Source organism: Sphaerodactylus townsendi, linkage group LG11, assembly GCF_021028975.2.
Source record: "Sphaerodactylus townsendi isolate TG3544 linkage group LG11, MPM_Stown_v2.3, whole genome shotgun sequence".
NCBI lineage: Eukaryota > Metazoa > Chordata > Lepidosauria > Squamata > Sphaerodactylidae > Sphaerodactylus > Sphaerodactylus townsendi.
In genome coordinates this window covers 15,474,920-15,501,656 of record NC_059435.1, presented here as the reverse complement: position 1 = coordinate 15,501,656, position 26,737 = coordinate 15,474,920, and the positions used below count along the sequence as shown (strand labels likewise).

Below are 26,737 nucleotides of genomic sequence, written 5' to 3'. Positions count from 1 at the left end.
AGACTGTGTTTTTTTTTAAATCACTCCCTTCCTGTTAACACAGATGTGTTTTGTGGCACAGTGACGATCTCACAAAAGAAGAGATGATTATTAATAATATGCTCCATCATACTGAGTAACTCAAAATTGCTTGAGAATAATAAAAGTCTAATTGTGAAGACTGAAATGTGGATAATAGCAGCACTCTTCTGTTGGGGGGAAAAAAGGAAAACAGCTTAATTTCAATCCCATTATTTCTCTCCCCCCCCCTCCCCATTCGACTCAATGATGTGCTAAACAGTCATAATGGTAAGCAAATTGCTCCTTTTCTGCCACTGCCTTTATTTCTTATCCCTGTTCCCAGTTATGGGGAAAGTTTTATTCTCTTCGAAATGGGGCATGGCTCAGGATACCGTCCTACACCCTCATCAGCCAGCTAACTTCAGTAGATCAAAAAGGCTGTATCTCTGCCTAGCAATGCTGTTGCTTTGATCACAGTGACTTACCCAACGCAGGAAGAAAAATTACCTTAGAAACCCTCAATACAGTGACCCCAATCCAGTTGGCTCACTCCTCATTAAAACTTTAATAGAACTCCTTAGTCACAAGACTTCTGGATTTTAAGGGGACTGAGTCATGACTAACTTTAGCTAAGCAGAGGCTGCCACAGGGCCCCGAAAGGTACTAGCATCGGTTGCCTTTTTCCCTTGCCAAAGTTCTTGTGCTTTTAACAAGTGATTGATATGCAGTGATTTAATAAGCAATGTTTTCTTTCACATGCTGATGTGCTGATGGGAAAAGCTTTTGTTTGCCACATTTCTGCACACCAGGCAGCAACAAATGGCATTGGAGCCCTACCAGGATACATATCAGTAACCCAGAGAGAGAAAATCCATCGCTAAACTTACTTAAAGCGCATGGTGACTGCTCAAGTTGTGCATCAGAGAACTTTGGGATGCATTGTGGCTCCCCCCCCTCGCCCATGAGATGCTGTGATCTGAAAGGAAGGAAGAAAGGAAGGGAGGGAGGGAGGAGGAGGAGGAGGAAGAGGAGGAGGAGGAGAAGAAGAAGAGGAGGAGGAGCAACAGCAGCAGCAGCAGTTTGGATTTATAGAAGAAGAAGAAGAAGAAGAAGAAGAAGAAGAAGAAGAAGAAGAAGAAGAAGAAGAAGAAGAAGAAGAAGAAGAAGAAGAAGAAGAGGAGGAGGAGGAGGAGGAGGAGGAGGAGGAGGAGGAGGAGTTTGGATTTATATCTCCCCTTTCTCTCCTGTAGGAGACTCAAAGGGGCTTACAATCTCCTTGCCCTTCCCCCCTCACAACAAACACCCTGTGAGGTGGGTGGGGTTGAGAGAGCTCCGAGAAGCTGTGACTAGCCCAAGGTCACCCAGCTGGCGTGTGTGGGAGTGCACAGGCTAATCTGAATTCCCCAGATAAGCCTCCACAGCTCAGGCGGCAGAGCGGGGAATCAAACCCGGTTCCTCCAGATTAGATACATGAGCTCTTAACCTCCTACACCACTGCTGCTCCCCACCCCACCTTTATATCCCACCTTTCTCTCCTGTAAGGAGACTCAAGGTGGTTTACCAGCTCCTTTCCCTTCCTCTCCTCAGAACAGACACTTAGTGGTAAGGTGGAGCTGAGAGAGTTCTAAAGAGCTGTAACTAGCCCAAGGTCACCCAGCAGGAATGTAGGAATGTGGAAACACATCTGGTTCCCCAGATAAGCCTCTGCCACTCAGGTGGAGGAGTGGGGAATCAGACTCAGTTCTCCAGATTAGAATCCACCTGCTCTTAATCAACAGATCACACTGGCTCTCATGATATGGTGGAGGGCAGGGGTGGCCCATAGGTTTGTCGGTGGCTATCAACCCTGCTACAGATCCTGTATACTTTTGAATACAGTCTGAGATCCTGAATACAGTCTGAGACCCTGGACAACCTCTGCTGCTCAAAATAGACGGTACTTAACAAGCATGATAAAACTTCATGTGTTTTACCATATACTTAGAAGTACAAAGACAACACCACACAGCACTGATGTTGCACCTATATTAAAGCATGAAGCTGAAAATTAATACATATTCACAATTTTTCAAATATTCTACTAATAAAAACTGAATCAAAGCATCAGGAGAAACCTAGGTAATACATCCATATGAAATGAGCTGATGGACTTTAAGTGATAGAAATCTACTCTTCTGCAACCTGATTGGGAGAATGAATTGTGAGATCTGGATCTAAATAAAGCTCGAATTCCTTCCACCTTTTTTCTGAAGTTGGTTCATATTACTCATGTCAGATTTACAAGCACAAAAATGTACATGCAAATCCACCGGCTGGACATGTGCTTTAGTAACATACATTTAATTAAATATATCATTATTATATATTAATGGAGATCTAGGAAAAGGCTAGGATGATAAAAGCTTCAAATCATCTTCCTGAGCAAACAAAAGAGAAAGGCTATTTCACCGTTTATTAATCATGTTTAAAATTTACAATTGCTATGCTTTATGTCTACAGAATAGGCAAGGGTCTTCAGAAAGGCATATACTGATCAAATGATAGGGCGGAAGGGAAACAAAGACAATAATCTTGTGCCAATTTTCATCTTTCTGGTGATGGATTCCCTTACAAAGTTCAGCACAGGGCTCATTGTTACCTAAATTAGTCTTCTCTGTTGCCTTTTTGGTTGGGGGAAATTAGTGGAAACAGACCGTACAATGTGAGGGGATGGGTTCTGAGATCTCTAACAATTTGTACAGGGAGTTTTCCCTTCAGAAATCCTCAGAAAACCAAAATTCAAGTGAAGTGAACCATTTTATTAAAAAACAAAAATAATAAAAGGTACACAAACAGTTTTCAAAGAGTTTAGGATTTAGACAGAGGTGAAAGGTAGGATTGGAATAGTACAGGTTTTTGCAAGAAGGTCAACATTTACTAGTTCTAGGAGAAGAAGATCTAAAGAAGCAGGATCCAACGCCTGCACTAGTTGCGGAGAAATGACTCTGAGTACAGTGCAACTGAACCAAAGGCAGCTCAGGGTACAAAACGTGAGGAACCCTTGTTTTGGGGGCCTAATTACAGGAAGATTTGATGCTCTGATGTTGCTAAGAGAGGGACTTTCCCTGGACAAAGCAAAGTTCTGTTGTCAGGAGAGAACAATACTGTGGAAAAATGGCTCAAATGAGTCAATACCAGGGAGAGTCTAATTCTTGATTAAGTTTTAGGCAATCTTGATGACTTTCCAACTCAGGGCATTCCAATTCAAAGTGAAGGTTCTCCAGTAGTAGGACGGGGAAAGTTAGGGTTAGATAGGCTAGGGAAGAAAGGAATCAGGAAAGCTGATTGTGTTGAGGATGAGAAGTGCTTGCATACCCTTTGTTAGGATAAGGACAAGTGTGGCTTCCCAAGACTTTGGCTTTTTGTTATCCAGAGTGAAATGTCAGAGGCTTCAGGAAAGGTGTGGCTCCCTTCTATGCATACTTGTTTAGGGAGTGGGTGGAGAAGAATGTGGCGAGCAGAGGCCTCCCCATTAGTATCAAAGTCCAGAATTAAGTTATGGCATCCATCTGAACTGTTTATGACACTAGGAGATATGACAGGTAGAGAACATCTCAGAAAAATGGAGCTTGTAAGCCACCTTGAGTCTCCTTACAGGACAGAAAGGTGGGGTATAAATCCAAAACTCTTATTCTCTTCTCTTTTTCTTCATAGTCATGCCGTACGCTGTATTGTGGACAGTTCTGGAGGCTTCACTTCAAAAAGGATGTGAACAGAATGGAGTCAGTGCAGAGGAGAGTGACGAGGATAATCAGGGGCCTGGAGAGCAAACCCTATGTGGAAAGACTGAGGGACTTGACAATATTTAGTCTGGAGAAGAGATTGAGGGGGAGCATGACTGCTCTCTTGAAGCATTGGAAGGACTGTCATTTAGAGGACGGCAGGGGGCTGTTCCTGTTGACAGCAGAGGAGAGGACTCATAATGATGGGTTTAAATTACGGGGACAAAGGCTCGACTGGATATTAAGAAAAAATGTACAGTAAGAGTTGTGTAAGAAATATTTTTCAGTAAGAGTTGTGCAACTAGAATCAGCTGCCTAGGGAAGTGGTGCGCTCCCACTCACTGGAAGTCTTTAAGCAGCAACTGGACGAACACTTGTCTGGGCTGCCCATCCACTAAAGTTAGCGGGCTTAGACGAGTGTAACTCTCAATAGGACAGCATTCTTATCTTCCTTTTGAATTACATTAGTTCAGTTCCACTGCAGCGTAATTTGATGCGCATTAAACTCACGGACCATCGGTGATAGATTTGCCCCTTCATGTTCCTTAAAGATAATAAGCAAGAACACAAAGGGGGAGGGGGCACCAAGCAGAAACCAAACAGGATGATTTACCTTTTCTTGAGTGGCCCTGACTTTGCAGCTGTTTATTTGTTCTATAAATAGAAATCCTTTCATGTAGAGAAACAAGCCATGTAGCAATCACAGTGCTCCTCGGCAGCTGACAGGCATTGTGACTGATGCATTTCCTCCAAAGGGAGAAACAGGGAAAGTATTGACTGCCTCAAATGGCTTGCTTTGATCCTTGGTGAACCTGCAGCCCACAGTCCTCCGTGAGATGTCCACAGGGAGACTCAGCACGGTTGGAAAACAGATTGTTTTACTGCAGCCTTGCAAACATGCCCACAAAAGCTACCATGTGTGTAAAGAGCCATCAAGTCACAACTGACTTATAGCAATTCCAGTAAGGGGCTTTCTAGGCCAGTGAGCAGCAGAGGTGGTTTGAGATTGTCTTCCTCTGTAGAGTCTTCCTTAGTGGTCTTCCATCCAAGTACAGACTCTGGTTAGCTTCTGAGATCATCCCCTTGGGGCTAAATCAGAACATTGAGTTTTCTTCCTTTTGGTAACAGCTGTTAGTCATTACATCTTTGCATTTAAGGAAATTAATGATGGGTCATTCTGTCCTCTCATTTAGAAGAAGAAAAAGAAGAAGGGTCGGATTTATATCCCCCCTTTCTTTCCTGTAGGAGACTTCAAAGGGGCTTACAAATTCCTTTCCCTTCCCCCCTTCCCTCACAACAAACACCCTGTGAGGTAGGTGGGGCTGAGAGAGCTCAGAAGTACTGTGAGTAGCCAAAGATCACCCATATGGCATGTGTTGGAGTGTACAGGCTAATCTGAATTCCCCAGATAAGCCTCCACAGCTCAAGTGGCAGAGTGGGGAATCAAACCTGGTTCTTCCAGATTAGGGTACTTCTGCTCTTAACCATATGCCACTGATGCTCCTTAGAACAGGTGGTTGGTTGAGAAGTACAATCGTCCCTAACAGGTTTGTGTTCACAGAGATTAGTATTGGTCTTGTTTAATGTAGGCATTTATCATAAAGTGATTGTATGCAATTGAATTTTATGTTTTATTTTGTAGGAGAAAAAAGAGAAATGTTGCAAAAAGAGAAACAAATCTTTTTGTGTTAATTATTAAGAATTCATTACAAGGTCTTTATGTTTGTGAGTACAATAATGTATATCCAATAATCATTTATTATTTTATAATAAATAATGTGATTTCTCATTAGGATATTTTGTGCTTATGTTTCTACAGATGAGGCTATAGAAGCAGTTCACAAGGCATAACCTAACTCGGGGGTTAGCTAGCCCCTTGTATATCGTACACTTAACTCATTTCCATACAAAGAGAGTTTTTTTGTTTGAGATATATCATTGTAAGGCCATAAAAATTATTGCTGTAGTAAAATTGTCATTGTGAAGGTAGTAATATCTATGTGTTTGTTAAGCATTATTTAAGGAAACTGTGTTTCACAGTACATGAGCCTTAAAGGTACAGAATATTTTTATAGCTTCTGAGATCTGACAGGATCGTGCTATACCATGGGGCTTCTCCTGTCACAAAAGCTACCAACCAGGGGCGTAATGAGACACTCAGAGCACGTGACTCCATCGCTCACATGCCCCCCACGTGAGTCAAAGTTCTGATGCCCTGGGCAGTAGCCCAATCTGTCAAATGGACGTTACGCCACTGCTACCAAATGACTAGAAATGTTAGTAGTCAACCTGTCCACCCACCCACCCTCTCTCTCTCTCTCTCTCTCTCTCTCTCTCTCTCTCACGCGTGCGCACACACACACAGATGGGTATGTAAGAACTCACACACATAAAACAAAGAGTTTCTTACCTCCTCTCTTGTTTAGCTTTGCATACCCAGCTGCATAGCTGTTTGACAGCGAGGACGAACTGCTGAAGGAAGAGTGGGCTAGGCTGGAGACTAATGGTTCGTCACATTTTTCTGAAAGACAAAGAACAATAATACTTTTAGAGCCTTAAGTCACCTTGGAAAACAGCGTTATACATTGCCTTACTCATGCCACCTTCATTTTTTTTAAAAAAAATGAAGCCATTCTTTATTGTGCCTGAACTATCATCACATTAACGTTAATATCCAGTGCTGGAATCCCTATCACGTTGGTGGTAATAACAAAACGAAATCCTGCATTCCTTAGAAAGGTTTTCACACTTTCTGCCTTAGGGAAACCTGTTGGTTATCAAATGGTCTGCCATGAAACCCAACTGCAGGGCAGGAGCTATTGCCCCACCATTGCTGTGAGGCATTCCCAAGCCTGTTGCACTTCACTGCTGATTGTACTTGAAACAAGAGGATCCCACAGGACACAGCCAATGATCTCCTGCATCTGTCTACTAAAGGAGATTGACAGTGGCAATCCACTTTTGGGGACCCTTGTCTGCCATTATTGTTGTTATCATTGCAGAGTCCCAGGAGAAGCTTCCAGGATCCATACAGTTTTGCAGAATACAGGCCCTTTCTGCACAACCAAAGGCTTAAAAAAAAAAGAACAAGGACAGATATTTATGGAGCCTCACAGCATGATGCCATCTTGAACTCCCCGATCCCTGGGCGCACGCCTTTTGGTCACATGGGGGCACCAGATGCCGGCTGGGTCCTCGCACCCAGCATCTCCCATGATGAGGTGACCTGGCCAGTGCTTAGCGGCTCCCCCTGCGCCAGGGCACCTCTCGCCAGCATGCAAGGCCAGGCCAAACCGTGCAGCCGCATGACCTCTCCTCAGGCCCACCTGCGTGGCCAGGAAGCCTCTCCCCCCTGCAAAGGGGGTGCTCTGGGCTCCTGCCCTCCCCAGCCTCCCTGTTGACAGGGAGGGCAGGAGCCGGACTGCCCCCATAGCACCCACCTGAACTCCCTGCCAGAACCACCATGTTGGGGGAGTGTGGGAGAGGTGCAGGACTCTTGACTGGGTGCTGCCCCCGGGGGCTGTTTTTCCCCAATACACCTCTGGTGGGCGCAACTGTGAAACGGACAAAGCTCTGTGCAGTAGGCGATAAAAAAAGATCCATTTTGACTGGCAACCCTTGTGCTCTCACTTTGGGAACACAAAATGCCCAAACAGATCTTTTTATAATGTCCTAAAGACAATCTATCTATCTATCTATCTATCTATCTATCTATCTATCTATCTATCTATCTATCTATCTATCTATCTATCTATCTATCTATCTATCTATCTATCTATCTATCTATCTATCTATCTATCTATCTATCTATCTATCTATCTATCTATCTATCTATCTATTTATTTTTAAACCGCCCTCCCCCGAAGGGCTCAGGGCGGTGTACATCAACATCATAATACAAATATAAAACAATCTATAACAATTTTAAATTAATAGAATTTAAACAATTTAAAATTTACAGATGGCGACTTATCCCAACCCCATTCCCACCCATCGGAGACCAAGATGGTATGGGGGTCAGATGGTCATCCCGGCTGGCCAAAAGCCTGGCGGAACAGGTCCATTTTACAGGCCCTGCGGAAACTCTGAAGGTCCCGCAGGGCCCTGGTCTCCTTAGGGAGCCTGTTCCACCAGGTAGGGGCCAGGGCAGTAAAAGCCCTGGCCCTTGTTGAGGCCAGCGGGATCTTTTTTGGGCCAGGGATTTCCAGCAACCGCTCCTCCGTAGAGCGGAGGGCCCTAGTAGGGCAGTACGGGGAGATGCGATCCCTCAGATATGTAGGCCCAATGCCGCTAATGGCCTTAAAGGTCAAGACCAGCACTTTGAAGATGGCCTGGAACTTGATGGGCAGCCAGTGTAGATGGTATAGGACCGGAGTAATCCGGTCCCAACTAGCTGTTCCTGTAAGTAGTCTGGCTGTGCAGAATCTATGTGCAGAATCTGGCTATGCTGTGCAGAATCCACCAAGGATAGTACATGCATCTTTCCTTTTCAAACAAATGCGACCACATGTACTAGGAGGATAGCAGTTAGCGCATGCTCCTGTTACCTGTGGCTGGAGCACCAAAATCAAACATCTGAATAACCCTGAGGTATACATGGTTATCAGAGTAATCAAAATGGCAATGACTTGTCCATTAAACCAGGGAAATAACACATTTGCACTCCATTAATCACTGCAGTACTGACATTTCAGAGGCATAATTTGCCTTTCCTGTAATCTCCATAATCCTTTTAAGCGCTTTATTTCCATTGGACTCAGTAGAGAAAAGATTAAGTCAGTGTTATTGGAGAAAGTGGAAAGAGAAAGAAAAGTTTTTTAAAAATCCTTCACTTGTTGGACGAAGGAGAATATCTGGAATTAAGACTGTACTCTGTGCAAAACTCTTAAGAAAAAAAAATCTTTAAAATTCTTACACTTACTTCTGCTTCTCAACTGCTTGCAATTACCATGTAATCTTTTAGGATAGATTTTTCTTCTCCCACCCCCCGCATTCATTATTCCTCTTCCCTTAAGGCATTTCCTTATCAACAAAGGAAGAACTAACTGTTCCAGTATGTTTTGTTTAATCTTTTTAATATATGCACTGTAGTGTAGGCTCTGTCGTACACGAAAATAATCCTCAATTCACACAGGCAAAGAAATTCCCTCGTGGGTACAGCTCCACCGGTTGAAGAGATATCTTTGGAGTACAGTTAAAAGATAATGATTCACGGAACCCTACAAGTTCAGAATTTAATGCTATAGTCCATCAAAACACGGAACCTTTTAGTAGGACATTTTCAGTGAGTTGCCAGATTTTGGTACCAGAGATATGGGCCCCATAAGCAAGACCAGGGGACAAATTCAGAGCAGGAAAGAGCTTTACTTGTTGGGTCAAGATTGACTGAGGGTTGGGTGACTCAGTGCTGAAGATCTGCTTTGCATATAGATGGTCCCCAGCTCAACCTTTATCATTAGGGTTGCCAATCCCAGGTTGGGTAATTCCTGGAGATTTGTGGGTTCCTGGAGAAGCTGGAGAGGACAGAGTTTAGGGAAGGGAGGGACCTTTCTCCAGTGGGACTGACATTTGCCATCTGAAGATCAGTCGTCATTTACGGCCCTGGCTCCGGCCTGGTGGAGCAAGCTACTGAGTGATGTCAGAGCCGTGTAGGAGCTATTGCAGTTCCATAGGGCCTGCAAGACATGGCTATTTTACCAGGCCTTTTACATCTAGCCAGCCAGACCAAGCGATAGTTAGACCATCTCCTTTTGGCCTCCAGGAAGGAGGGGAGGGGAGGTAGGTGATGGTGATGGTTATTTATTATCTATTCCCTTGCCACTGGTCTTGTCATCTATTGACCATTTGCATTGAAATGTGGCTTCAGTGTTTTTATTGGATTGTTTTATGGTTAATATTGGATTTGTTTTTATGGTACTGATTTTAGCAATTGTATACCGTAAGTGTTTTCATATTGCGACCTGCCCTGAGCCCTGTGGGGATAGGGCCGGATACAAATCCAATCAATCGATCAATCAATCAATCAATTCTTAGAGCATAGGCAGGCAGGAAGTCAACAGAAAGTAGCTGAAAGTTCCATTCACATGTCAAAGTCTGACAGCCAAAGATGAAAAATGGAGGTGAGACAAAAGCTAACAGGCTTAGGATGGTAAGCAAAAAAATTAGGATTGCTGTCGCAGCCGTGGTCCGACACCTATAGCTATGTTCTAGGCTCCATTTCCCTAAAAATGGTATTCAAGAAGATTAGGCTCCCACTTCATCTTTTCCTCACTAGAATTGCTCAAGAGATTGATCATACCCCAAGGGAAAGTTGTACTGAGAATATGGCTTCTGACAGATTGTTTCTATGGAACTTATTCTGGTTATCTGCTTCCACGATCACTTGGTCAATAATCTGCTTGTCCGTTCAATATATAAACAGAATTTTTTCCTACAAGGATTTTATCTGCCTTTATTTGGTACTTTTTTCCTTTACTATAAATCTTTAAAAAAAATATTTTGAAGCGTGTGTGTGTGTGTGTAGAATGGCCCAACTATTTTGAAAAAAAAAAGATATTAACCCAATACAGAATAATGTCCTTATTGCCAGCTTTGTTAGAGATGACTGAATGAAATTGAGTACTACCAGGAGTTTTGTAGACAGCTTCTGGAACTGGCAACTGAGTGGAGGAAATAAAGTAAAGAGAAATGTTACAAATTCCACTTCGTTGTTTAATTTTTCTGGAGTGTTTTTAGTGGAATCTGAGGATTAAGATCTACTTGCAGGGGTGGAGTGAGGAGGAACTGCGCCCGGAGCACATGTGCGCCCTGTGCCCTGGCCACGCCCTCATCCGCCCCCACTCTGGAACACCCCCAGAACACCCTGGACCACCCCAGAATGCCCTTGCCATGCCCCTGCAGGAGTGCACGCCTGGGGTGTCGCACACACCCCGTCCCCATGGTGCTACGCTACCGTCTATCTGTGCAATGTATTGGGTACAAACCTGTATAAATAAAAAGCAAAGTGTCCATTTGTTTCTTATTGTTGCTCTCTGAAAGTACTCGACCAAATGCTGTGAAATTTTCAGACAACGTTGCTCTCTCATCTGAGCATGTTTTCACCACCTCACATATCTCACCTGTGCCAGGTAAACTGTCCTTTCTCCCCAAAACAGTGCCATCACTGTCCCTTCCCCCCAAAACAGCACCATCACCATCCTTTCCCCATAAAACAGCGCCATCTGGTGGACACTGGGCCTGTTCTGAGGTATGCATTCTGAGGTAATATTTCATTCAGGGAGAGGGCCAGGAGTCAGGGCCAGGAGTCAGTGAGGGAGAGGAGGGATGACAGAAGCTGAGGCGACCCAGGCACGCAGCGTTTCTCTAGAGGTACTGGCCAGACAGAAATGAAATACCAGACCACTCTCAACCTATTATCTAGAAAACAATCACTATTACACATGAAGCCTCTGCCCTCACCTCCAGTCCCTCTCCCTGAATGAAATATAACCTCAGAACGCATAATTCACCCCACTCTGGTGTCTCACCAAGCCTTAGGAATACAAACCTCTTACAGTACGGACTGGCATTCTTCAGACGGTGCTCATCATGACCACTGATGCCATTGTATAAGTAATACAATCATGGCACTGCTAATTATATATTCTACTCCAGGATAACTAACAGACCACACTGCAAATGAAAAAAAAAAACACCTTCCACTAGAGATTTTAACTGCCTTGAGCGCAGCGTCATTGGCAGAATCATAAAAAACAGTTCACATATGCATAGCCACTGTACATATTTGCGGGTGCCCCCCAGAAAAACTAGCCGAATACATTCATTCTTCAGCCTGTGCTTACAATGATTACAGAGAAGAATGCTGCAACAGGTTTTCCCCCTGTATGGAAAATAATCAGAGAGTACATTGCTTTTTCTGCAGCATGGTATTTAGTAAAAGCCTAGCCACAGCAGTCCACAGACACACCGTATTCTACTGTATTTGTGCTTAACTTTTCCAGTAGGGAAATGTTCCCAGTTTCAAATTGGAAGGAGGCCCTGTGAGTTAGGGCACAGGAGCTTTCTCCCCACCACGCGCTGCATGGCCTGCTTTCCGTGCCATTTACCTCACACATTACTGGGAATTGCGGGCCTTGTGGACGGAGACACAGAGGTCAGGAAGGCAGACTCTGTTTCCCTTCTCCAGCCGCACAACTCAGTGCAGCCACAGTCACCCACCACTTCTTCACACAATGACATGGCTGGATGTGCGTGACAATTTCACAACACACATGTGCACGTTAGGTTTTAGGTAATATTTAGGTTTTAGGTAATATTAGGCAAAGCGATTCTCCTACACTGTTTGCACACCATCACCCCAGACAGTCCAACACAGTGAACACTCTCACAACTGCCCTCTCACCCTCAGTCCACCAAGCACTTGGACAGATGCTAACTCACAACAGAATACTTGTCTAAAGGGACTCCTACTCCAAGAAATTTGGCCAGCCAGATCTGCAAGGCTCCCTTCACAAGAAGCCCTGTTGGCAGACAACCCAACTCATGCGGGGAGAAGGGAGCTGGGCAGGTAGTTCTAATCTGAGATCTCTGAAGTAATGTTGGGCTTGCCCTGACCTTTGAGGAGTGGTAAGATAATGGCTGCTGCCACCAAGCTCTCCCATTGCGTACTCCAAGGTAAATTAGGTCTGAACTGTCAGTGCCATCCCTGAATTCTACTAAACAAACTACAAGTCATAATACAACATTGTGAATCCAATCTGCTGTTGAAAAGGGAAAGAGAGGTTCTATTTGACCAGTCCCAAAGGCTATGCTGGGGATCATTGGACCTGCATGGACATCTGTGTGGGTTGCGAACTGTGATGAGGAGGAAATTTGCCACAGCAACGCATGGCCAGGTACCACTAGTGTTAGTATGAAAATACAAATGGAAAGGCAGGTTTCAAAGCCACAGTGTACAGAACTATAAAAATTCAAAATCAAACTATCATGTGGTAGTTGGTATCCTTGCAGAGACAGCCACATACCTGAGATGCCAGGAGCAGAAGGTGCATTAACTTTACAATTCTAAGACAGCATGGAGGTTGCTGGGACTGTTTTTCATCTTCTGTGGTACTTAAGAAGTCTGATTATCACAATCTCCCTCAATGTGGCAGCACGTGATATCAGTGGCGTAGCGCCAATGGGGCGGTGGGCATGGTTTATTTATTTATTTATTTATTTATTTATTCATTCATTCATTCATTCATTCATTCATTCATTCATTCATTCGACTTCTATACCACCCACCCCCAGAGGGCTCTGGGCGGTGTACAACAACTGATATAATCCAAAATGACAAGAAGAGCACATTCAATAAATACATACAATATAATAAAATTAGGGCTCTACATTTCACATTAAAACCATTTAAAACAGCGCACAAAACATCGCGTCCGGCAAACAGTGAGGGCATGGCCGGGCCATGGGGGCATGGTGTTCTGGGTATTCTGGGGCGGGGGCAGGGAGTGCCACAGCAGGGGCACAGTTCCCCCTCGCTTTGCCCCTGCATGGCATGAAGCTCTGCCATTGCAAACTCTGTGTCCCCTTGGTACCATTTGAAGCTAGCCCCATCTTGTGTTGCATGACTGACTAATGGAATACTCTACTATAAGACTTAGAGACGGTCACTTCCTGAAATGTTTCCAAATGTAGAACGTGCTAAATCTTTGGAAGGCGGGCCCTTTGTGGCTATTGTGGCAAAATGCATGTTCAGTGGCAGTGCATCTTTAAGTGGCAGCAGTTAAGGAGCAATAACAAGAGAATGCTTTGTCCTCAGTGCAGAACTTTCCAGAGGGGCTGAGTTGGTCACTGAGAGAAACAGTCTACTGCTGTGTGAATGTTCAGTCTCATCAATCAGGGCTTGACTTACATTTTAGCATGCTCAAATACCTGGCCAATGCTGCATGTAAAAAAGTTGCAGTCATCCCTTAATATAGGAGTTTCCTAGACAATGGGGAGCCAGACCCCAGGTGAGATCTTTTCATTGACTGTTCCCAGACTTAGACAAGTTTGAAGCTGTGCTCTACCTTAAGGAGACTTCCTTTGCCAGCCACAGAGGGGAACTTTACATCTGTCTGAGTCAAGTGGTAGGATTCCAGGCAGAACCCAGCAACATGCCGGCATGTACTGGCTTAAAGATATAGTTTCCTCACTGCATTGGAGTAGAGTTGCCCTTACCATTTCTTTCAGACTTATGAAATGCACTTTATTAATATATGTCTTATACTGACATTCATTCTGAATTCTATTTTTGGAGAGGTAGGCTAAAGGGAAAAAGCCCACTCATTTCCATATTAATGAATATCACACCTTCTATTTAGTTTTTAACAAGCTCTTTCTGTGCAAATTCTGCTCTGCATGAGACTCAGGAAGCGGGAGATACTGAAATTGAGCAGGCTGCTCAAAATAAATCCCACAAAATTCAAAATAAAAAAAGGACGGCCCCTGACAACATCGATAACCTCGTTTGAGCTGCTCTCTCCTTTCCCATTTAGCCTCAGTCGAAAGCCAGAGATGTTATAAACGCCACAAGGGAAAGATTCCAAGAAACATAGATTCTTCTGGCAGGTTTTACTGATTTTCTGCAACAAAGAAATTCAGTCTTTCACTTACTTACAAGCACAATTCTGGAAGCCTTTCTGTTACACAGATACAGGAGCCCTTCTTATATAAGTCAATGTACTGTATCCTGTTAATCAATTATAGAACACTCTATCCGGCAAGCATGACAGCCGCAGCAACGGCATCAATGGTACTTCATCCCATTTATCTCAGTAAGGTGTTAACTTCAAAGACAACCTGGGACCATTTAAATGTTAACATTATGAAGCTACAGCAGTCTTCCAGCATACTCCACTTTGTCCTAATAAGCTCTGGCACCAGCATCTTACATGCAGCTGCCGTTGCCCAATGCAGGTGGAAGACGAGAGGTGTTTTCCACAGCACGAACAGTGAATTAAGCGCCTCTTGTTAAAACCTCAGGCCAACAAAGGCTTTCTTCTGCTGGGCACCTTAGGTAATTTCATGCAGGCAGCTGGAACGTGTAGGCATATTTTTTTGCAGCATAGATAATACTAATATGTCGTTCAGGAAAGTCTGAAGCCTTCCTCCGGCCTAAAGAAACTTCTGCCTAAGTAAGAAATATTGAAGTGGGAAGAAGAAGAAGAAGAAGAAGAAGAAGAAGACGAAGAAGAAGAAGAAGAAGAAGAAGAAGAAGAAGAAGAAGAAGAAGAAGAAGAAGAAGAAGAAGAAGAAGAAGAAGAAGAAGAAGAAGAAGAAGAAGAATTTATATCCCCTCTTTCTCTCCTGCAGGAGACTCAAAGGGGCTTACAATCTCCTTGCCCTTCCCCCCTCACAACAAACACCCTGTGAGGTGGGTGGGGCTGAGAGAGCTCCGAAGAACTGTGACTAGCCCAAGGTCACCCAGCTGGCGTGTGTGGGAGTGCACAGGCTAATCTGAATCCCCCAGATAAGCCTCCACAGCTCAAGCGGCAGAGCTGGGAATCAAACCCGGTTCCTCCAGATTAGAATGCACCTGCTCTTAACCACTACGCCACTGCTGCTCCTTTAAGATAGAGGAAGGCTCCTTTAAGATAGAGGAACTGCTGCTCCTTTAAGATAGAGGAACTTATTCTGGCCTAAAGTAGGATCTATTCTAATAGCTAATTTCAAGTGTCACCCCAGTAAGACTTGCTACACTATACGAACAGCTAGATTTGAGGCCACTAGAGACTGATGAAGATTTTTCTGGGTATACAGAGGTGTAGCTGTGTAAAACGGCACGTGGGGCTCACCCTGGGTACTGCCCCCCTCACAACTGCGCCCTGCCCCCTCGCTCCACATGGAGTTTGGGGGCAGGTGAGGCCTGATGGTTGGCATTCAACTGTGTCCCTGTTCTGAACTCCATGGGGAGTTCCTGCAATGCACCTCCCACGTGACTGTGGGAAGTCGCACTCAGGGTTTAGCCCAGGGGTGTCACACTCGCGGCCCTCCAGATGTTCATGAACTACAATTCCCATCAGTCCCTCCCAACATGAGCATTGGCTATACTGGCAAGGGCTGATGGGAATTGTAGTTCATGAACATCTGGAGGGCCGCGAGTGTGACACCTGTGGTTTAGCCCTACTGCACCCTGCTTTGTTATGCCACGGTGGTATAAGCTTTTGAGAGTCGATGCTCCCTTCATCGGAGGCTGTGGTATCTGACAAAGGGACTTTGGACTCTCAAAAACTTACACCCCAAATGCGTAGAGAAGAAGAAGTAGAAGAATTCAGCCAAACCGGATTTTCACTGCTATGCAAACAGGGCATGTAACCGACTGCCTTCGTTCTCTCACTTTGTGTGACCCAGAGAAAATAAGACATGCAGCGTCTGTTTGCTTTTTATTCATAGACTCTCCTCGAGTCTTTGCTTTTTATCTGCTGTTCCTAACCAAGCTCCCAGACTTATACTGTCCTTTTATGAATTCCATTTTTTTTTGCACACACACACACATACACACAAAAAGGCTGACTTTTCAAACGTGATTGACATTCTCGTCCCACGATCAGGACGAGAGATTGCTATTGAGGCAGGTCTGCATTCAGCTTCATGGGCAAATGAGCCCGACCATGGCCGCGTCCGTGCTGTAAATAGGTCTGGAGGCCCAGCTGTAATCGGGAGATTAAAGCATTGATCCTCAGGAATGCCTCATATTCTGCCCCAAATTGTCTGGTGTCAATAGAGATAAAGCGCTATTGCTCTAAAGAATTCTGGCTCCTGCCACAGTCGTGGCAGCCGAAAGCAGATAAAAGGAAACAGCGGCTTTTGCCTATTCCAAGCGGAGGCCAAAGAGAAGGAACACATTAAAAGATAGGACCACATGGCTAGAACTGGGGTGACTTTAGAAATACATTTTATATCTTCTTTTATTAAAAAAAAATCGATACACAAACTATAGTAAACCCTGTTGCTCCGTGTTGAAAAATAACAAAAAATGGGAAAAAAAGAAATAACAGTATTAAAATAAAGTTATATAGATTAGTTTGGGATGTCATGATCTTCGGCGCAGAGTCCATGGCGCTCAGCAGTGTCCTTTCACTACAGAGGAGGGGGAATTCTTGGTGCTAAATGACTATTTTAGATATAGTGGGTTTTTGAAAAACATGATGACATGGGGGAAATCAACGGGATATTCTTATCCTTGGGTATAAACTCTGTAGAGAGGCAGGCAGGAAGGCTCTGTGGGAAAATGCTGCTTTGTAGATCAAAGTGGGTATAAAGTCAGACCAATACAGAAGTGAGCAACCAGGGGTTGAAGTACTTTTCTAATGAGGAAAAGGCTATGGATATGCTTTAGGTTTTATTATTATTGTTAGCTTTAGTATAGAGTTGTTATATTTTTATATGTCAATATTAATAATAATAGAACTACCACTACTGTTGCACTCTGGCTATAACTAATATTTCAAATATGTATATCTTTATACATGAGTTGACATCATTGTTCATATTTTTTTTTTCATTTCACTTCTGTCTGTGCACAATTTTGGACTTATCATTGAATACATACAGACTTACCTTAAGGATGCTGAATTGATGGGAGAGTATGAACTAAATATATTGTCGAAGGCTTTCACGGCCGGAATCACTTGGGTGCTGTGTGGTTTCGGGGCTGTATGGCCGTGTTCTAGCAGCATTCTCTCCTGACGTTTCCTCTGAAGATGCCAGCCACAGATGCAGGCGAAACGTCAGGAGAGAATGCTGCTAGAACACGGCCATACAGCCCGGAAACCACACAGCACCCAAATATGAACTAAATACTTACCTGAATTAATACGGTTTATTTGTTATAATTGTTAAAAAAATAAGTTGAACTTACCGGTTGGATGTAGTCGACAAGAAATGATTGTATTTACAACCAATGAAATATATAAAAAATATGAACAATGATGTAAACTCATGTATGTAGATATACATATTTGAAATATTAGTTATAGCCAGAGTGCAACAGTAGTGGTAGTTCTATTATTATTAATATTTTAATATGTAACATTTTATGTGTCTGTTAACTGCCCTGAGCCCAACCATAGTCGGGAATGGGCAGGGTCAGAGGTGGGATCCAACCAGTTCTCACCACTTCTCTAGAAGTGGTTACTAATTTTTTCTGAGTGCCGAGAAGGGGTTCCTAAAGCAACCTCCCTGCCCAATAGGGACTGGAGGTGCGTGTGTGCGGCAGCCCCACTGTTTGAATCCCACCACCATCGGAACCTGTTATTAAAATTTTCGGAACCCACCACTGGGCAGGGTAGTTTAATAAAATAAAACAAGTCAATAAACAATAAAAGTCTGGGTCTTTTGGGGTTAGAAAAGAAAATAACTAAGGGGGCACATAATAGAGGAGTTTTTCTCCCTTTCCCAAACTAATAAACTTGTGGGTACCCAATGAAGTTGATGAGCAATCAGTTCGGGTTGGACAAAAGGAAGTATTTCTTTACTCAACAAGTGATTAAAATGCAGAATTCATGCACGGCCAAAAGATACAGTGATGGTCACAACCTTAGATAGCTTTAAATGGAAGCTTGGATAGATTTTGTGCATAAGTGGAAGTAGCTACTAGTCAAGCTCCTTCAGGGATAGGACTAGGAGGTCATAAGTGTATGCCTCGCTCTCAAGCCCTCCATGGTAACTGGTTGGTAAAATGTGAAGCTGGAGGAGATGGACCATTAGTCATGTCCAGCCGTGCGCTCCTTACATTATGACACTCTCCCCTTCCCATTTTATGGCCATTCTGACCCCCCCCCCCCCCCCCGCCACACAGGTGGAATAGCAGGAAGACACAACAATGCGGGATGAACTGAACTCCCCCACACACACATACACATTCAATTTTTTTATCAACCATTTCTGCACACTGTTTCTCACTGCAAGTTCCATAGAGCTGATTATGTGGTGTAAACCTATTGCATGTTTTTCTATGCAATTTCTACAGCATCTAGAAATATAATGCATATAATTATTTGTACATATAAAATGTACATATAAAATGAATAATGCTAATTTATTTACTCCTAACACAGACAAAATGCATTTGTTGTACGGGGAAAAATTCAGCGCAAGTAATACAAAATGGTGGGAGAAATAAAGAAACAAGATTCCGTTAACACAAGAGAAAAGTGATGAATCACATACTGAATTCTTATTGGAAATGAGATATAGCAGCAGTGGCAGTGGTTAAGAGCAGATGCATTCTAATCTGGAGGAACCAGGTGTGATTCCCTGCTCTGCTGCTTGAGCTGTGGAGGCTTATCTGGGGAATTCAGATTAGCCTAAGGTGACCAGATTTTAACATTGGTAAAGTGGGACGCCATTGACGGGGGGGGGGTTGGCGAAAGAGCACAGGGCGGGAAACAGGGGAGTGCCCCAGAAGGCAGTGCCGCAGCGCAGGAGGCTGCCACACTGCCAGAGGCGTAGCTGGGGAAAATTGAGCCTGGGGCAAAATATAAGTGGCCCGCCCCCGCCAACCGCCCTCCTCCACCATGACAAAAAAAGTTTTTTTGCACCAGGTCATCTCAAAGTGGCCATCACATTATAAAACATGCCCAAACTCACAAATCTGGGTAAAAACCAGATGCAGATGATTTTAAACAGATCATCATGAATTCATATGATTTTTACACTGGAATGAAATGAAATCACCATAAAATTATAGAACATGTCTTATTCTGCAGGAAGCACCAAAACAATCACGCATCCCATGCTCTGTGGTGCTGCAGTGGCACAAAAACCTGCTTGAAAAACATGAATCCTCATGATTTTTGCACTAAATCATCCCAAAATCACCAGAACATCACAACTCCAGTCATTAGCCACATGTATAAACACAACAATCACACAGTCCACGCTTCATGGTGCCGTAGTGGTGCAAAAACCTACTTGAAAAACATGGATCCTCATAATTCTTCCACTTGGTCACCCCAAAATCACCAGACCATCACAGCTCATACCCTAGACACATGTCTGAACGTAATAATCCTGCATGCCATGCTCTATGGCACCATGGTAGGTTCAAAGTCAGATCCTCATGGACTCTCAGGATTTTTGCACTGGGTAACCCCAAATTCACCTTCACATCACACATTATGTTCATATGCACAGACTACCACCCACCCCCCCCAAATATGGATCCTATGCTTTTTAGTGCCACTTTCCCGGCGGCCGGCTTTGCCTCCTGCCCGCCTCGCTGATTGCGAGGCGGGCGCTTTCACGGTGGCCGGCCAGGCCGAGCCGCCGGACCCATCTTCGTCCGCCCTGCAAGCAGCAGGGCGGGCGCATCCCTTGCCCGCGGCCGGCCTGGCCGTGCCGCGGGCCCAGCCTCCTGCCCGCCTCGCTGGTTGCGAGGCGGGCGCTTTCCCGGCGCCCGGCCAGGCCGAGCCGCCGGACCCATCTTCGTCTGCCCTGCAAGCAGCAGGGCGGGCGCATCCCTTGCCCGCAGCCGGCCTGGCCGTGCCGCGGGCCCAGCCTCCTGCCCGCCTTGCTGGTTGCGAGGCGGGCGCTTTCCCGGCGGCCGGCCAGGCCGAGCCGCCGCACCCATCTTCGTCCGCCCTGCAAGCAGCAGGGCGGGCGCATCCCTTGCCCGCGGCCGGCCTGGCCGTGCCGCGGGCCCAGCCTCCTGCCCGCCTCGCTGGTTGCGAGGCGGGCGCTTTCCCGGCGGCTGGCCAGGCCGAACCGCCGAACCCATCTTCGTCCGCCCGGGCACATCCCTCGCCCACGGCCGGCCAGGCCAGGCCGTGGGCTTTGCCTGCTGCCCGCCTCGCTGGTTGCGAGGCGGGTGGTTTCCTGGCAGGTGGTTTCCCGGCGGCCGGCCAGGCCGAGCCGCGGGACCCATCTTTGTCCGCCCTGCAAGCAGCAGGGCGGGCGCATCACTTACCCACGGCCGGCCAGGCCGTGCCGCGGGCCCAGCCTCCTGCCCGCCTTGCTGGTTGCGAGGTGGGTGGTTTCCTGGCAGGTGGTTTCCCGGCGGCCGGCCAGGCCGAGCCGTGGGACCCATCTTTGTCCGCCCTGCAAGCAGCAGGGCGGGCGCATCACTTACCCGCGGCCGGCAAGGCCGTGCCGCGGGCCCAGCCTCCTGCCTGCCTTGCTGGTTGCGAGGCGGGTGGTTTCCTGGCAGGTGGTTTCCCGGTGGCCGGCCAGGCCGAGCCGCGGGACCCATCTTTGTCCGCCCTGCAAGCAGCAGGGCGGGCGCATCCCTCACCCGCGGCCGGCCTGGCCGTGCCGCGGGCCCAGCCTCCTGCCCGCCTCGCTGGTTGCGAGGTGGGTGGTTTCCTGGCAGGTGGTTTCCCGGCGGCCGGCCAGGCCGAGCCGTGGGACCCATCTTTGTCCGCCCTGCAAGCAGCAGGGCGGGCGCATCCCTCACCCGCGGCCGGCCTGGCCGTGCCGCGGGCCCAGCCTCCTGCCCGCCTCGCTGGTTGCGAGGTGGGCGCTTTCCCGGCGCCTGGCCAGGCCGAGCCGCAGGACCCATCTTCGCCTGTCCTGCAAGCAGCAGGGCGCTCACATCCCTCGCCCGCGGCCAGCCAGGCCGCGCCGCGGGCCCAGCCTCCTGCCCGCCTCGCTGGTTGCGAGGCGGGTGTTTTCCAGGCGGCCGGCCAGGCCGAGCTGCCGGTTCCGTCTTCGCCCGCCCTGCAAGCAGCAGGGTGGGCGCATCCCTCACCCGCGGCCGGCTAGGCCGCGCCGCGGGCCAAGCCTCCTGCCCGCCCCGCTGGTTGCGAGGTGGGCGCTCTTCCTGCGGCTACTTCCTTGGATACTTTTTAAAACAGCCTGTCAACACTAACTCCCATGGAGGGGGAGGGGGATTAATCATTAACAGACATGCTGGGTCAGTTGAAGTTGAAGTTAATCATTAACTGGCAGTTTGCAGAACTAAGGGAGAGTCATCAAAGGAGTTGAAGTTAATCTTTAACAACCGGTTCCCCGAACTGAAGAAAATGTAACAACAAATGGTTGCTGCAGCCTCCAAAAATCGGGACTTTTCTAAAACCCCTCGGGACGAGGGACTAATTGTTAAAAAGCGTGAACGTCCCGCCGAAAACGGGACTAATGGTCACACTAGATTAGCCTGTGCACTCCCACACACGCCAGCTGGGTGACCTTGGGCTAGTCACAGCTTTTCGGAGTTCTCTCAGCCCCACCTACCTCACAGGGTGTTTGTTGTGAGGGGGGAAGGGCAAGGAGATTGAAAGCCCCTTTGAGTCTCCTGCAGGAGAGAAAGGGGGGATAGAAATCCAAATTCCTCCTCTCCTCCTCTTCTTCTTCTTCTTCGAAATGAGGATTTTCAGATCACACATTAGGGATATGAAATTAAAAATCATCTCTCCCAGCAAGTGACCTATAGCATTATTAAGCAGCTTTCTGCAATGGCTAGAAACATTTCTGTTGTATGGTATGAAGAGAAAACCCTCTCGCTATTCCTGCACTAAAGGCAGATTTGCTCTTGGTAATATAAGTGGAATTGCAGATCGATATATTCATTTGCTCTGTGTTCTGCTCCAAATGACAAGAAGCGCCGTCTTTTGAATTTAAAAGGTTATGGCTTTATTGTCTGATAAGTAGTCCCTGCCACTGAAAATTGGTAGTAATCTTAGGAGTGGTTGTCTAATCTAAGCCACTAAGAATGTATGTTTAATCAGAAGCTCTCTTAAGTGGAAACAATTGAGGGAATGTATACAGACACACACTCTGGAGAGACATTACCCCTTGCTCGTAGAACCAAGAGGATAGTTGGACAATTAAAAGTTGTCACAGCTGATCTTCATAGGGGATTTTTAAATGCAGCGCACAAGCAGATATTTTCTCAAAGGTGAGAAGGCACGTTAAAGGACTTCAATGTGTTTTAAAAGGAAGGATTGGGAGCCCTTAGCAGGATTAAATGAATCCTGCTAGACGGCCCTGCTTTCACCCTGGAGCTGTTGGTTCAGATTCAATATTATTGAGAAATGACCAGAATCAAAGTGTATCTGGGGCTGCATAATTTATTATTCTATTGGTTTATTGCATTTCTCCCCTAAGAGGCAATCAAGGGGACTTGCAATCAGGAATGCTCAACTAAACCTGTTTTGGGATTGTGGTTTGTACATAAATTTCACGTGGACCATTGGCAAAAACATTGACTATTCAAAACTAAATCAAAAATATTCTGGCAATGGACATTTTCATTTTGCCTTTTTCTCACTCCATCCCCGGTCTTTCATAAGTTAAAATCAGTTTACAAAGAGGTGTTTCAGTTCTACTAGGGGTGCGGGAAGCTGCAAAGCCTGCCTTTCCATTCTAACTCTGCCTGGCTGGCTCTATCTGGATTAGTTCCAGATTGCAAATGCTTGTTTGCATATTGGCTGGCTCAATGTTTGTCCAATCTGTGTTGCAAATATACTTCCGCAACGGCTTCACTTCCTCATCTATTAACTGCACACCTGACAGGATGAAATCTCAGCTTGCAAATTAGTGGCTTCCCTTTGTTATGTTGGCAGATGGGCTGGGTGGGGGAAGTTGAATCCAATTTGCCACCCTGCCAGAGTCCCTCTGAAAAGCTTGGTCAATCTCATGTTCAGTTCATTGGGAGAGCATTCAGTGCATGGGAGCCTAGTTATGAGACTAGGAACTAAAGGAAATTGACCCAGGATTCCTTTGAGTGGAAAGTTCTGGTCCATTTGGTACTGGGGAGGACCGTGCAGCCGCAAGAATAGGAGTTTGAAATGAAATTGACTAAGGTTTCTCTGCATCTTAAATACAACTTATATATATAGGTGAAAAGAAAGGAATGACATTAATGGATGAATGCAACCTAATGGAGCTGCTTTGAAAAGAGATATATCATGATGATGTGGGGCATAGAAATCATGAAAACATTATCATTCATTCATTCATTCATTCATTCATTCATTCATTCATAAGAACATAAGAACATAAGAACATAAGAACATAAGAACAAGCCAGCTGGATCAGACCAAAGTCCATCTAGTCCAGCTCTCTGCTACTCGCAGTGGCCCACCACATGCCTTTGGGAGCTCACATGTAGGATGTGAACGCAATGGCCTTCTGTGGCTGTTGCTCCCGATCACCTGGTCTGTTAAGGCATTTGAAATCTCAGATCAAAGAGGATCAAGATTGGTAGCCATAAATCGACTTCTCCTCCATAAATCTGTCCAAGCCCCTTTTAAAGCTATCCAGGTTAGTGGCCATCACCACCTCCTGTGGCAGCATATTCCAAACACCAATCACACGTTGCGAGAAGAAGTGTTTCCTTTTATTAGTTCTAATTCTTCCCCCCAGCATTTTCAATGTATGCCCCCTGGTTCTAGTATTGTGAGAAAGGGAGAAAAAATTCTCTCTGTCAACATTTTCTACCCCATGCATAATTTTGTAGACTTCAATCATATCCCCCCTCAGCCGCCTCCTCTCCAAACTAAAGTGTCCCAAACGCTGCAGCCTCTCCTCATAGGGAAGGTGCTCCAGTCCCTCAATCATCCTTGTTGCCCTTCTCTGCACTTTTTCTATCTCCTCAATATCCTTTTTGAGATGTGGTGACCAGAAACGAACACAGTACTCCAAGTGCAGCGCACCACTGCTTTATATAAGGGCATGGCAATCTTTGCAGTTTTATTATCAATTCCTTTCCTAATTATCCCAGCATAGAGTTTGCCTTTTTTACAGCTGCCATGCATTGAGTTGACATTCCCATGGAACTATCAACTAAGACGCCTAAATCCCTTTCCTGGTCTGTGACTGATAGCACTGACCCCTGTAGCGTGTATGTGAAGTTTGGATTTTTTGCCCCTATGTGCATCACTTTACATTTTGCTACATTGAACTGCATTTGCCATTTCTGAGCCCACTCACCTAATTTATCAAGGTCCGCTTGGAGCTCTTCGCAATCCTTTGTGGTTCTCACCACCCTACATAATTTGGTATCATCTGCAAACTTGGCCCCCACGCTACCCACCCCTACTTCCAGGTCATTTATGAATAGGTTAAAGAGCACTGGTCCCAAAACGGATCCTTGGGGGACACCACTCTCCATTGTGAGAACTTCCCATTTACACCCACTCTTTGCTTCCTGTTTCTCAACCAGTTTTTAATCCATAGGAGGACTTCCCCCCTTATTCCTTCATTGCTGAGTTTTCTCAACAGTCTCTGGTGAGGAACTTTGTCAAAAGCCTTTTGGAAATCCAAGTAGACAATGTCCACCAGTTCACCCCTGTCCACATGCCTGTTTACACCCTCAAAGAACTCTAGTAAGTTTGTATTCATTCATTCATTCATTCATATCCCAGCAGGTACTTAGCCAGCTAGCACAACTAACACAACCCCAGTGGCATAGCTATAATGGGGCTGGGTGGAGACAAATGCCTCAGGCAGGTGCTGTTGGATCATGTGTGGGGGGGGGTGGAAAATTGCCCCACACCCCTCCTCCTTCCCCCCTCAGCCCAGCCCCCACCCCACTAGATGGCTCCTTCAGCTGTCTGGCAGGGCTGGTCTGGTCTGGGCTGAAGGGGGAAGGAGGCCCGGCCCTGCCAGGCTGCCCGAGACTGCAAAGCACCATAAAGGTAGGTGGGACGTGGGGGGGTGAGGGCCTGGCCTGGTAGAGGCCTTATCCCCGCCCCCCCCAACTCAAAAAAGCCACCCAGGCCTAAGGGATATGCTAGGTATGCTGGCTGGGATGTTATTGGAAGTCTCCCAATGATGCAATGCATGGAACAAATCAAAGATTTACCTAATTAGGTTCTAGTCATGTGGGAAGGCAATCAGGTCTTTGACCTATCAGAGTCAAATCTTGATAGAAGCGGCTAAAATAGTGTTGTCCTTGTTGACCTGAAAGAGATCGAAGACCTGGCTCCTCCCAATGGAGAACCAAACTTATTTGCCTTTCCAGTGCATGCACCACTTAACATTAAGCTAGTCCAGCTCCTTCAATTTCCACATGCCACCTTCAATCCATATATGCCATATTCAAGGCAGAAGCGAGATGTCTGGCTGGCTACTTAGCAGTTGCCTGCTGTTGCTAGCAGAGATAAAAGCAAAAAACAATAGGTGCATAACTGATAAATCAAGCTGTGTTTCTCTGACAGTTTTTCCCTTGGAGGAAGAGACAAATCATGTCCTAACAACTCTCTCCCTCAAGCTTTTACCTAGGCTTTACTCAACTATAAATACTAAATGCTCTAAGACTGCCATTTCAACCTGACGATGCCTTCCATTCCCCTCCCCCCTCTGTAAAGGGATAAGAGAGAGAGCCCAAACCAAGCATTTTTCTGATTTTCTTTTCCCATCATACCTCTCTCTCTCTCTCTCTCTCTCTCTCTCTCTCTCTCTCTCTCTCTCTCTCGTTAATTTCTCGCAATCCAATAGCCCTGCTTCAATATACCCAATGCTTTTTGTCCTGGCGATGTATTGATTTTTAGGGAGTATCATTAAAAGGTGCCAGCTGAGAGGCTTTGGCAGCAAACTGTCAAGAAATGCATTTGACTTCTTTCTGTTTCTGCCATCAATGAGAAGGTGCATAACACCTCCCATCACGGAGACAGTTTTTAGAAATGCTTCCTGGAACCGCGTTTGTGGATGCAGGGCATTCGTTACTTAGCATCCTGAAGCTACAGGATCTGCTCCTTTTGGATGAATCTTCATATTCAGGGCTTTTGTCCTACCACTCTGGTTAGCTAAATTTGAAGCCCTCCTCTGGCCTTCCTCCAATGGGTTTCTTCCTTCCTCCCATCAAAAAAGACTCTCTGGAAAGCTGGAGGAAGGCTTCCAACTTGGCTGAGAAGAGTAGCAGCATGCCAGTCACTGTATACACATAAGATGTACTGTGAAATTCTATGTAAAGTTACTCCAATCTAAGTCTACTGCAATCAACTGGTTTAGCCTAAAGTAACTCTGCACAGTATTGCAGTCACAATGCCATCTTAAGC

General features: G+C 45.9%; 1 protein-coding gene across 1 annotated transcript in view; it reads right to left on the bottom strand.

The window, feature by feature from the left end:
* Positions 1-26,737, bottom strand: part of CNTNAP2 (contactin associated protein 2) — a 1,428,778-nt gene that overhangs the window by 929,147 nt on the left and 472,894 nt on the right. Inside the window, exon 2 of the mRNA XM_048510449.1 lies at positions 6,172-6,282. Coding sequence (XP_048366406.1) covers positions 6,172-6,282 — 111 coding nt within the window. The remainder of the gene's footprint in view (positions 1-6,171; positions 6,283-26,737) is intronic.